General features: G+C 47.3%; 1 protein-coding gene and 1 pseudogene across 4 annotated transcripts in view; one reads left to right on the forward strand and one right to left on the reverse strand.

Annotated features, from left to right (window-relative positions):
• Positions 1–13,095, reverse strand: part of LOC130707632 (cyclin-Y-like protein 1) — a 92,125-nt gene continuing 79,030 nt past the window's right edge. For 2 of the 4 annotated variants that reach the window (XM_057543525.1, XM_057543526.1), the window contains 3 exons: positions 1,707–1,736; positions 733–894; positions 1–213 (listed from right to left, as the gene is read on the reverse strand). In XM_057543525.1, coding sequence (XP_057399508.1) covers positions 131–213; positions 733–894; positions 1,707–1,736 — 275 coding nt within the window. In that variant the 3' untranslated portion in view covers positions 1–130. Of the gene's footprint in view, positions 214–732; positions 895–1,249; positions 2,869–2,971; positions 3,247–13,095 lie in introns of those variants that run through there. The other 2 variants (XM_057543528.1, XM_057543527.1) reach the window with 2 other exon arrangements.
• Positions 8,531–9,046, forward strand: LOC130707757 (thioredoxin, mitochondrial-like; annotated as a pseudogene).

A 13,095-nucleotide genomic window follows, 5' to 3' on the forward strand; every position in this document is an offset into this window, starting at 1 on the left:
GGGGCTGCAACAACTCATTTTTATTTCTTATTTTCCTCTGGGGGTGCAGCGTTTGGGCCCTTACTGCATCAGGCTGGCGAGCAGGGCACTACCTGGTCCTCTTCTCTGCAAAGGGAGTGACAGGGAGCTGTCACAAGCCCACCACGAGGGACACAAGGGCAAACCCAGCAGATCCCAGGAGGACTCTGGATGACAGGGAGAGTCCAGCTGATCCTGGGGGAGAAGCAGAGGGTGAGTAGAATGGGACAGGCAGCCTGGGGCAGCTTGTGGGGCAGAACCATGGGGTCCGAGACTCCAGGGCCTGTCAGGAGGGCCTCAGGCCCAGAGATCCCACCCAGAACCCTTCTCTGTTTCCCCAACCCCTGAGGATCTCTGTTTGGGAAAGGCTGCTGCAAGCAGGTACCCAAAGGCATGAACTCCAGTGGTGAAACCGATGGCTGGGAGCTGCCTCACTCTCTGGGAAAGAAGGCTGAACCCCAGGTGGGACAGAGATGCCCCAGCTAACTCAGAAAGTCTGCTTTGGGCAGAGTCAGCCTGAGCCGAGCACACCCTAGGCCAGAGCACCTGCCCCCGGCAACATGCCTGCTTCAGAGACCCAGAGAGAGAGTGACCACGGAGGGTGAGACAAAGGCACAGGCAGACTGGGGCTCACCAGGGCTAAGGTCAGGGCTGGATGCTCTGAGGCTCTTGTCCTCCCTCACCCTCCACAGCAAGCCCATCGGGGACACTTACCCACGGACTGGAGAGTGGCCACGAGGCTGCCGGCGGCAACTCCGCCCCCATTGGCGATGGCGGCCGATGACATCATCTTGGCCGCTAAGGAGGAGGCGGCGATTCCTGCCCCGGTGAAGCCCATGGCGCCCAGCACCGTGGGCACAGCCACCACGGCCAGGGCTGTAGGGAGAGAGGAGCTGGGTTGAGGGGGAGATGGACACGCCCCCAAATCACACACACACAGCACATCAAGCTTGGGGGACTTCAGGGAGCCTGGAGGAGGGGTAAAGCCTGAGCTTGGGAGAGATTCCAGGCACGGCCCGCAGTCAGGAGTTGAGGGCGACACAGCTGGTGGGGAAAGCGGAGGGGAGGGCCGCGGGGTCACCGGGGTCAGGCCTCTGATCCGCAGCAGGACCTTCCTGGGGAAAGGCCTGTTTATGCCTTAGTAAAATCCTGGAACTAAGTTGGGGGCGGGGCGGAGGTGTGCAAGCTTCTTGTCTTCGCTGAGGAAATCTTTAATACAAGCAAATCTTACCCAGGGCCCAGCATAAAGCAGGGAGCACGGTCTGAGCCCTGCTTGGATCCCAACTCTGGGTCTCCACGGCGTCACCGCGGAGCAATCGGAAGCCAGAGTCGCTGAGCCAATGGCTTCTCCTTAACACACCTCCTGGGTCCAGACTGTGCGCATGTCTCATCCTACGTAACCCTCACGATAACCCTGAACGGGCAGCCTTGGCCTGTTTTTCACGAGGAAAGCTGAACCCAGAGGAGTTCAAAGCCACATCCAAAGTCACGGGGTGGAGGCTGGGCAAGGAGGTTAGGCCCCTGCTGGGGCTGCCTCTGTGCGAGCAGGGAAGCTCCTCAGTTTTCTCATTCCAGCGCCTCCCACCCTACAACGTACAGGAAGCCTGGGGCAGGTGCAAGGCCAGCGGCTCCCCAGGTCCCAGGGCCTGGGGATGGGCCAGGAGCAGGTTCTCGCGGCAGGGACTTACCTCCTCCCACCACAGCTGCAGCAGCCTTGGCTGGAAACCGAAAGAACATTCCGTGAGTGGATCCACACTGGTTGCCCCTCCACTCCCTGAGCCCACAGCCCGCCTACGGGGGGGCTGCCCCAGGCTGGGAGACACAGGGAGGAAGGACCCCTGCCTGCTTCTTCCTGAGAAGGTGAGCCACAGCCCTGAGCTTGGCAAGGGCTGCTGGGGAGGCGGGTGACCTGTCCTCAGTGGACCTGCATGCGTTGGCCTAGAGTAATCTGGAGACGGGGTTTGCGGGCCTTGTTCCAGAAAAATCCAACCATCAGATAGGAGTTTTGCTGCGTGTCTTTTTAATGTCTGTGGACTGATTGGTTGGGGGTTGTTTGTGGGAAGCACAGAAGTTCTTTTTTCTCTCTGCCTTCCAAGCCAGGTTTGGTCAAAACAAAAACAAACAAAACCTTACAGATTTGGGAAGGAAGGCGTGCAGCTGCAGCCCCCTTCACAGTGAATGCGGGACTCTTGGCAAAGTAATTTAGGGCATGGTGGTTTGACTCCGGCAGGAAGAGGCGCAGGAAGTGAGTGTCACGCCCTCTGAGCCGGGATGTTAGTTCATCTGAAATAGGGTTGGTGATTTATGAGTGTGGGTCTGGGGGGCCGTCATATAACCTTCTCCCTTCGTCCAGAGAAACCTCTTCCGACAGCACTAAGTCCTTGTGGAGAGGTGTGTTTCATTTTGCAGGACCCGGCTGAAATCAGGGCAAGCACTGCTGAAGGCCTGAAGGCTGCTTGAGAACAGTGCTGGAACACATTGAATGTTCCTGATTCTCCCAGGCCCCACCTGTTGCCCCTTCCTCTGGAAAGCGGACCCTGACCCTCCCAGTCAGAACCATCCTTGATCCCCTGTGGCTGGAGCCCCTCACAACCCTGGACCATAGTTGCCTGGCTCCCCAACACTGAGAGTCCCTGGAACTCCCTGGCGGAGCTCTCGGTCTGCAGCAGCCATAGCAGCCAGGGCTGCAATCTTTGGGGCCCGTGGGGACCAGGAGTTCTAACACTAGCAAGGTGTGCAGGAGTGAGCTCAGCCAGCTCCCCAAGAAGAGAGCTTTGGGGTGGCGGCGAAGGAAGTAAAGAGCTGAAGGGGTATGAAAGCTAAACCCGAAGTGACCAGTGGGCCACGTGGTTGGGGAATGGAACCAGAGACTCAGGAGTCAAGAGCCCAGTTAAAGGGTATCTGAGGCTCAGCATTATTGTTTGGGAGGAGAGATGATGCCAGGCTGACTCACCTCCTCCAATCACGGCTGCAGAGGCCATGCCTGGAGACACAAAGCACCCCCATGGGTGCATGGCACTGGCCTCCCCCTGCATCCCTGCTGCTGCCACAGTGGGAGGGGTTCCCTGGAGTTGGATCAGAGAAGAGAGCAGCCCCTGCCTGGCCTCTTCCTGCTTTTCCCGAGAAATCTGATTTTCTGAGAATGCAGAGGTGGATGGACGAGAGTCTGGAGCTCTGTTATGCTCCAGATGGCAAGGGGCACCTGCCTTGAAAAGGTGTCATGCTGCTCTGTGAAGTCAATACATTTGGTATCATTTTCTCAAAAAAATAAAAAAAACAATACAAAATCAAGAAAAGCATGCTATTTTCATTTGCGATGGAATAAATTTGACTTTTCTGGTCTTTTCCTCTTCCAGACACCCTATACCCATCCCAGGCTACAGCTGGAGTGAAAGCCCCCCATCCTCCAGGGCTCAGCCTACTTGTCACTTTCTGCAGGAAGCATCTCTAATTCCCCCATCAGAAGTCACCCTGCTTCCTGACAGTCATTGCCAGGAAGACACTGGAAATCACCAAAAAAGATACCCCACATCCAAAGACAAATGAGAGCTGCAATGAGATGGTAGGAGAGGCGCAATCACAATAAAATCGAATCGCATAACTGATGGGGGGGTGACTCACAAACTGGAGAACAATTATACCACAGAAGTCCGCCCACTGGAGTGCAGGTTTTGAACCCCACTTCAGGCTTACCAACCTGGGGGTCCGGCAACAGGAGGAGGAATTCCTAGAGAATTACTCTGAAGGCTAGCGGGATTTGATTGCAGAACTTTGACAGGACTGGGAGAAACAGAGACATCGCTGTTTTTTCTTTCTTTATAAATTTATCTAGTTATTTATTTTTGGCTGCGTTGGGTCTTCGTTGCTGCAGGCAGGCTTTCTCTAGTTGTGGCGAGAGGGTGCTACTCTTCGATGCAGTGCGCAGGCTTCTCATTGCGGTGGCTTCTCTTGTTGTAGAGCGTGGGCTCTAGGTGCGGGCTTCAGTAGTTGTGGCACGCGGGCTCAGTAGTTGTGGCTCACGGGCTCTAGAGCACAGGCTCAGTAGTTGTGGCACATGGGCTTGGTTGCTCTGCGGCATGTGGGATCTTCCCGGAACAGGGATGGAACCCATGTCCCCTGCATTGGCAGGCGGATTCTTAACTGCTGCGCCACCAGGGAAGTCCCAGAGACTTCACTCTTGGAGGGCACACACAAAGTAGTGTGCGTATCGGGACCCAGGGGAAGGAGCAGTGACCCCAGGGGAGACTGAACCAGACCTACCTGCTAGTGTTGGAGGATCTACTGCAGAGGCAGGCGGTGGCTTTGGCTCACCAAGGGACAAGGACACTGGCAGCAGAAGTTCTAGGAAGTACTCCTTGGCGAGAGCCCTCCCAGAGTCCGCCATTAGCCCCACCAAAGAGCCCGGGTAGGCTCCAGTGTTGGTCGCCTCAGGCCAAACAACCAACAGGGAGGGAACCCAGCCCCACCCATCAGCAGACAAGCGGAATAAAGTTTGACTGAGCTCTGCCCACCAGAGCAACACCCAGCTCTACCCACCACCAGTCCCTCCCATAAGGAAACTTGCACAGGCCTCTTAGATAGCCTCATCCACCAGAGGGCAGATAGCAGGAAGAAGAAGAACTACAATCCTGCAGCCTAAGGAATGAAAACCACAATCACAGAAGACAGACAAAATGAAAAGGCAGAGGACTCTGTACCAGATGAAGGAACAAGATAAAACCCCAGAAAAGCAACTAAATGAAGTGGTTTCCAGAAAAAGAATTCAGAATAATGACAGTGAAGATGATCCAGGACCTTGGAAAAAGAATGGAGGCAAAGATCAAGAAGATGCAAGAAATGTTTAACAAAGACCTAGAAGAATTAAAGAACAAACAGAGATGAACAATACAGCAACTGAAATGAAAACTACACTAGAAGGAAACAATAGCAGAATAACTGAGGCAGAAGAACGGATAAGTGACCTGGAAGACAGAATGGTGGGATTCACTGCCGCAGAACAGAATAAAGAAAAAAGAATGAAAAGAAATGACGACAGCCTAAGAGACCTCTGGGACAACATTAAACGTAACAACATTCACATTACAGGGGTCCCAGAAGGAGAAGAGAGAGAGAAAGGACCCAAGAAAATATTCGAAGAGATTATAGTTGAAAACTTCCCTAACATGGGAAAGGAAATAGCCACCCAAGTCCAGGAAGCACAGAGAGTAACATACAGGATAAACCCAAGGAGAAACACGCCGAGACACACAGTAATCAAATTGGCAAAAATTAAAGACAAAGAAAAATTATTGAAAGCAGCAAGGGAAAAACAACAAATAACATACAAGGGAACTCCCATAAGGTTAGCAGCTGATTTCTCGGCAGAAACTCTACAAGCCAGAAGGGAGTGGCACGGTATATTTAAAATGATGAAAGGGAAGAGCCTACAACCAAGATTACTCTACCTGGCAAAGATCTCATTCAGATTTGAGGGAGAAATCAAAAGCTTTACAGACAAGCAAAAGCTAAGAGAATTCAGCACCACCAAACCAGCTCTACAACAAATGCTAAAGGAACTTCTCTAAGTGGGAAACACAAGAGAAGGAAAAGACCTACAAAAACAAACCCAAAACAAGTAAGACAATGGTAATAGGAACATACATAGCGATAATTACCTTAAATGTAAATGGATTAAATGCTCCAACCAAAAGACACAAGCTCGCTGAATGGATACAAAAACAAGACCCACATATATGCTGTCTACAAGAGACCCACTTCAGACCTAGGGACACATACAGACTGAAAGTGAGGGGATGGAAAAAGATATTCCATGCGAATGGAAATCAAAAGAAAGCTGGAGTAGCTATACTCATATCAGATAAAATAGACTTTAAAATAAAGAATGTTACAAGAGACAAGGAAGGACACTACATAATGATCAAGGGATCAATCCAAGAAGAAGATATAACAATTATAAATATATATGCACCCAACACAGGAGCACCTCAATACATAAGGCAACTGCTAACAGCTATAAAAGAGGAAATTGACAGTAACACAATCATAGTGGGGGACTTTAACACCTCACTTACACCAATGGACAAATCATCCAAAATGAAAATAAATAAGGAAACAGAAGCTTTACATGACACAATAGACCAGATAGATTTAATTGATATATATAGGACATTCCATCCAAAAACAGCAGATTACACGTTCTTCTCAAGTGCGCACGGAACATTCTCCAGGATAGATCACAATTTGGGTCACAAATCAAGCCTCAGTAAATTTAAAAAAATTGAAATCATATCAAGCATCTTTTCTGACCACAACGCTATGAGATTAGAAATGAATTACAGGGAAAAAAACGTAAAAAAGACAAACACATGGAGGCTAAACAATACGTTACTAAATAACCAAGAGATCACTGAAGAAATCAAAGAGGAAATTAAAAAATACCTAGAGACAAATGGCAATAAAAACACGACGACCCAAAGCCTATGGGATGCAGCGAAAGCAGTTCTAAGAGGGAAGTTTATAGCTATACAAGCCTACCTAAAGAAACAAGAAAAATCTCAAGTAAACAATCTAACCTTACACCTAAAGAAACTAGAGAAAGAAGAACAAACAAAACCCAAAGTTAGCAGAAGGAAAGAAATCATGAAGATCAGAGCAGAAATAAATGAAATAGAAACAAAGAAAACAATAGCAAAGATCAATAAAACTAAAAGCTGGTGTTTTGAGAAGATAAACAAAATTGATAAGCCATTAGCCAGACTCATCAAGAAAAATAGGGAGAGGACTCAAATCAATAAAATCAGAAATGAAAAAGGAGAAGTTACAACAGACACCGCAGAAATACAAAGCATCCTAAGAGACTACTACAAGCCACTTTATGCCAATAAAATGGACAACTTGGAAGAAATGGACACATTTTTAGAAAGGTATAACCTTCCAAGACTGAACCAGGAAGAAACAGAAAATATGAACAGACCAATCACAAGTAATGAAATTGAAACTGTGATTAAAAATCGTCCAACAAACAAAAGTCCAGGACCAGATGGCTTCACAGGTGAATTCTATCAAACATGTAGAGAAGAGCTAACACCTATCCTTCTCAAACTCTTCCAAAAAATTGCAGAGGAAGGAACACTCCCAAACTCGTTCTATGAGGCCACCATCACCCTGATACCAAAACCAGACAAAGACACTACAAAAAAAGAAAATTACAGACCAATATCACTGATGAATATAGATGCAAAAATCCTCAACAAAATACTAGCAAACAGAATCCAACAACACATTAAAAGGATCATACACCACGATCAAGTGGGATTTATCCCAGGGATGCAAGGATTCTTCAATATACGCAAATCAATCAATGTGATACACCATATTAACAAATTGAAGAATAAAAACCATATGATCATCTCAATAGATGCAGAAAAAGCTTTTGACAAAATTCAACACCCATTTCTGATAAAAACTCTCCAGAAAGTGGGCATAGAGGGAACCTACCTCAACATAATAAAGGCCATATATGACAAACCCACAGCAAACATCATTCTCAATGGTGAAAAACTGAAAGTATTTCCTCTAAGATCAGGAATGAGACAACGATGTCCACTCTCACCACTATTATTCAACATAGTTCTGGAAGTCCTAGCCACGGCAATCAGAGAAGAAAAAGAAATAAAAGGAATACAAATTGGAAAAGAAGAAGTAAAACTGTCACTGTTTGCGGAAGACATGATGCTATACATAGAGAATCCTAAAACTGCCACCAGAAAACTGCTAGAGCTAATTAATGAATATGGTAATGTTGCAGGATACAAAATGAATGCACAGAAATCTCTTGCATTCCTATACACTAATGATGAAAAATCTGAAAGAGAAATTATGGAAACACTCCCATTTACCATTGCAACAAAAAGAATAAAATACCTAGGAATAAACCAAAAAAAAAAAAAACTGGTAAATGAAAACAACATTTAAAATTGTGTTGTCATTAGAGTATACACAAAGTAATTGAAGCTGTAGGTATAGAAGTGATTGCCTTGAGAAGACATGTATAATAAGGAATGGAAGAAAGGAAGGAAGGAAAGAAGGAAGGAAGGAGGGGAAGAAGGAAAGCAAGAAGGAAGGAAGAGAAGGAAGGGAAGGAAAGAAGAGGTCTTCAAAAATAGGGAGATTTAAGTGGCATTTAAGTAAACCTGCCAAAGGGAGCAGTGGCAATCAAGGGACCTGAGTATTAATTAGGAATGACTGATCACGTGAGTCCCATGAGGGTAGGGATCACATCTGCTTCTCATTTCTGGAGCAGAGCACCTAGCACAGTACCTGGCCAGTAGATGCTCCATTCGCAATTGTCCAGTGTTGTCCGTGGGGCAGGAAAGCTACAAATACCATTGGCTGCGGCAACTGGGTGACTGGGGACGTGTGCAAGCTGGATGGCAGGCAGTGAGTAAAGAAATGAATAGGGAACAGAAGTGCCCTTGACCGGTGGGGAGGGCCGCGCTGTGCACCCCTCTGCTCTCTCTGCAGGGAGATGGCTTAGCGACTTCTCCTGGGGAGGTTCCTGGCCTCCATAATCTGCAGGAAGCCCTCTCAGAGTCAGTGGGCGCCCCTTGCCTCCAGGGCCCTGCAGACCCCACAGCGCAGTCCTAATAACCTGACAGTAACACCCAGCCAAGCCCAGTCAATATACACCACCAGAGTCTATACAATGACCTTTAACATCCAGGATGGACCAGACTTTCAAGACTGAGTTGTCAACAGTGAAACACCAGTGGTTGTGGATTTCCATGCACAGCGATGTGGTCGCTGCAAGATCCTGGGGCCAAGGTCAGAGAAGGTGGTGGCCAAGCAGCACGGAAAGGTGGTGACGGCCAAGGCGGGTATTGATGACCACACAGACCTCGCCATAGAGTATGAGGTATCAGCTGTGCCCACCGTGCTGGCCATCAAGAACGGGGATGTGGTGGACAAGTTTGTGGGCATCAAGGATGAGGACCAGCTGGAGACCTTCCGGAAGAAGCTGATTGTCTGACAGGCAGGGAAGCGTCCTGACTGCCCCTGCCCACCTGGGCCCCGTGGTCCCGGGGGACCCAGATAGAACTCACAGCCCTTCTGTGCCGGCCCTTCCTACCTCCTCCCTCTGCCTGGCCCCTGTGGGTCCGTGCTTTGGAGACCAGGCCTCCAAACACAGGAGCCTCAAGTGCTCCCAACCTGGCTGACCGCCAGGGTGGCCGCCCAAGGAGCGGTGCCGCCACCGAGCTGGGACAGCCGTCTCCTCACCCACTCTCTGCTCCTTCTAGGGCTTGTTGCCGTGCTCCCAGGATGCTGGGACAGAGTCCCCGGGCCAGCCTGCAGTAACAGCTTGGTCTCCCTGCTCCCTTCTGATCTGAACCCCGGTGCCTGGCTCATCTGCCTCCTGCATTTTTCTTTCCTGCTGCTGTTTTGTAAAAAAAAAAAAAAAAAAAAAAAAAACAGAAGAAGCAAAAACGAAACCCAGGGCTTCCCTGGTGGCGCAGTGGTTGAGAATCTGCCTGCTAATGCAGGGGACACGGGTTTGAGCCCTGGTCTGGGAAGATCCCACATGCCGCGGAGCAACTGGGCCCGTGAGCCACAATTACTGAGCCTGCGCGTCTGAAGCCTGTGCTCCTCAACAAGAGAGGCCGCGATAGTGAGAGGCCCGCGCACCGCGATGAAGAGTGGCCCCCGCTTGCCACAACTAGAGAAAGCCCTCGCACAGAAACGAAGACCCAACACAGCCATAAATAAATTAATTAATTAATTACAAAAAAAAAACAACCCATAGAATACAGTACCAACAGCGGACCCTAATACAATCCACGGTCATTGGTGATAACGAGGTGTCAATGTAGGTCCATTTATTGTAACAAATGTACCACTCTGGTGTGGGATGTTGATGATGGGGAAGGCTGTGCATGTGTGAGGGCAGGGGGAGTATATGAGAAGTCGCTGTACTTTCTACTCATTTTGCTAATGTTTTGTTATTTGTAATTTCTTCTTCTAAAAAAAGAGGATATTAAAAAAAAAAAAAGAAATGAGTTATCAAGCCATGAAAAGACACGAAGGAACCTTAAGTGCATATTGCTAAATAAAAGAAGCCAATCTGAAAAGGCTGCATACTGAATGACTCCAACTATATGACATTCTGGGAAAGAAAGTAAAAAGATGTGATAGTCAGGGGTCAGGGGTCAAGGGTCAAGGCGGGGTGAGGAAGTGATGATTAGGTGAAACACAGGAGATATTTAAGGCAGTGAAACTATTCTGTAGGATACCGTATTGATGGATACATGACATTATTTGTCAAAACCTACGGAACTGTATAACACAAAGAGCGAATCCTAATGCAAACTATGGACTTTAGTTAGTAATGGTATATGAATATTGGTTCATCAATTGTAATAAATTGTAACTGCACTAAGGCAAGAGAACTAAGAACCGCACTAAGGAGAAACTGTGAGTGGGAAAAGGAGAGGATATATGGAAACTCTCTGTACTATCTGCTCAATTTTCTTTTTTTAAATTTTATTTTACTTTATTTCTTTAGTTTTGGCTGTGTTGGGTCTTCGTTGCTGCACGCGGGCTTTCTCTAGTTGTGGTGAGCGGGGCCACTCTTTGTTATGGTGCACAGGCTTCTCATTGTGGTGGCTTCTCTTGTTGTGGAGCACAGGCTCTAGGCGCACAGGCTTCAGTAGTTGTGGCACGCGGGCTCAGTAGTTGTGGCTCACGGGCGCTAGAGCGCAAGCTCAGTAGTTGTGGCACATGGGCTTAGTTGCTCTGTGGCATGTGGGATCTTCCCAGACCAGGGATCAAACCCGTGTCCCCTGCATTGGCAGGAGGATTGTTAACCACTGCACCACCAGGGAAGCCCTATCTGCTCAATTTTCTGTAAACCTAAAACTGCTTTAAAAAATTGTTTATTAATTTTGTAAAAAGTGCAACCCATGGCTTGACCAGTTCTGTATATACCACTTTCTTAGGCAGTAAATTATCTTTGCAGAGCGCCTTTGGGCAACAAGCAATGATGCAGCATAGCCCACGTAGACAGAAGGGTTTTGAAGACAACAAGCCTTCAAACTCATCCCCCCACTAGAGTGTGAGCAGGAATGACAGAAGGGGGAACAGAATGTGGTGTGTGGAACCCTGGGTCCCCCTTTTAGCTACAATCAAGGAGTCACTGAGCACACGAAGGCAGCCTCGCAGGGGTAGCACCGCTCTAAGAAACAAGCGACACTTCTGACTTGTTTTACCCAAATAACTTAAATAAGCAAATAATAACCAAGTGATTCATCCTACATGATCTTCAGTTTTCCCATTGATACAACTGACAGTATTATGCATTATAGATGCTGCTGTGTTGTTTTCAAGCCTTCCTTGAAAGCCTTAACAAAAACGTTAAAACATCCTCGCATATGATACTGATGATAAGGAAGTGGATATGTGTGATCACATATGAGATATCTTATTAAGGAAAGTGTGGGTGGGAGGGTTCTTCTTTAGAATATTTTCAAAAAGCTCTTCTAAACACTAGATATATTTTTTATTACTTTTACTGCTGTTCTGAAGTTTTGTCTAAGGACCGCAGGGGTTTTCTTAAGCTTACAAGTAAGTTTCTGTGGAGTAGAACCTCGTCATGCTACTTGTTGCTGTTGATAGAGTTTGTTAAGCCAACAGTGAAAGCAATCTGTCCTCTCAATGCATGGTAGCACTTCAATAGTGGAGATTCTGTAATGAATTTTAAAATCAGAGATGAGAAGCATTTCCCCCACCCACCTGGGATTGGAAAGAGAAAATTCAGTAAGACAAAACAGGATGCAGAGCTTAAGAAGTGGGTTAGAGCCCACGAAGTTCTAAGAGTCACAACTGTTGAAGAAATATTAAGCAGACCAGGAAATTAGTGAAATGAGTCCAGGTTGAGTGAGACTGAATGCTTTCCCCAAGTCCCACATGGTAACTGCCTTTTTTCTTCTGTAGGGAGAGAAAGAATTGGGAAGAGATTTCAGATTTCTAGAGATTCACTTGAATAGTTCCTACTGCACTGCTCACTGGGACAATATTCTTTCTCCTCCCCAAGGTGGCCATATGCAGCAGCAGTTCACCCCATCCATTCACTCTCATCACTTAGAATGGAGTTGTCCCCATGCAAACATCGAGCAATGGCACCGTGAGAATTGATAGGCTCATGAAAGTAAGGCTGATGGGAGCCCTGGGGTGCACCCCCAAACTAAAAGGACTCAGGTTGCAAGACCTGTCACTTAACAGTCACAGCAGGATCTATTTTTGGTAATTGAAGCCTAATTCTGATTGTGTTTTTGGAAAATGATAACATTAGTTTTCTAAAAACTAGAAAATTTTTTAGGGGGGAGTGGTGGTTCTCTCCAACTCCACTTTGAAGCTAAAATGGCAAACTGTTTAGAATACAAACTTTTTCTTCCCGTGGATTTATGTAGTAGATGTTTCAAAATGACTGGCAAATACATAGAATTCATACAAAGTTAGAGGCAAAAGGGTGCTCCAGAACCCTCTGGTTGAATCTCTTCACTCTATAGTTGAGGAGAATGAGGTCCAGAGAGGCTAAGTGTTATGCCCAAGGGCACACAGCTGGCTCACAAGATGAGACTTGAATCCGGATTGCCTATGTACTGGCCAATGCTCTTCCCTTTCTACTGTGCTCTACTTCCCAGCACCACAAGAGGACACCTACTGTGTCTTGCAGAATCTAGACTATTTTTTGACAGCTTGGAACTAAACTTGTGACTAAGTAGAATACAGTGTTCCACCACCTTTAAGTCACCAGCTAAAATCCACTGCTCCCCGTCGCAGCACGCCCGAGGCCTTCTGGGCAACCACAGAAAGATTATTGTCTCAACTCAGTTCTCTGTGTCTAGGTACCCACAAAATGGAAATCACTTTACTTGGGGAAGAGCAAGAGGACAAGATGAGATGAAAAGGAAGCATGTTTAAAATGGATAAAAGGAGGCACTTTTTTCCCACTACACACAATTGAACTGGGGAACTCACTGCAGCAGGATATTAAGATCAATGGTGAAGATTTGTGTTTTAAAA

The sequence above is a fragment of the Balaenoptera acutorostrata genome, chromosome 3, assembly GCF_949987535.1.
Source record: "Balaenoptera acutorostrata chromosome 3, mBalAcu1.1, whole genome shotgun sequence".
NCBI classification, from domain to species: Eukaryota; Metazoa; Chordata; class Mammalia; order Artiodactyla; family Balaenopteridae; genus Balaenoptera; species Balaenoptera acutorostrata.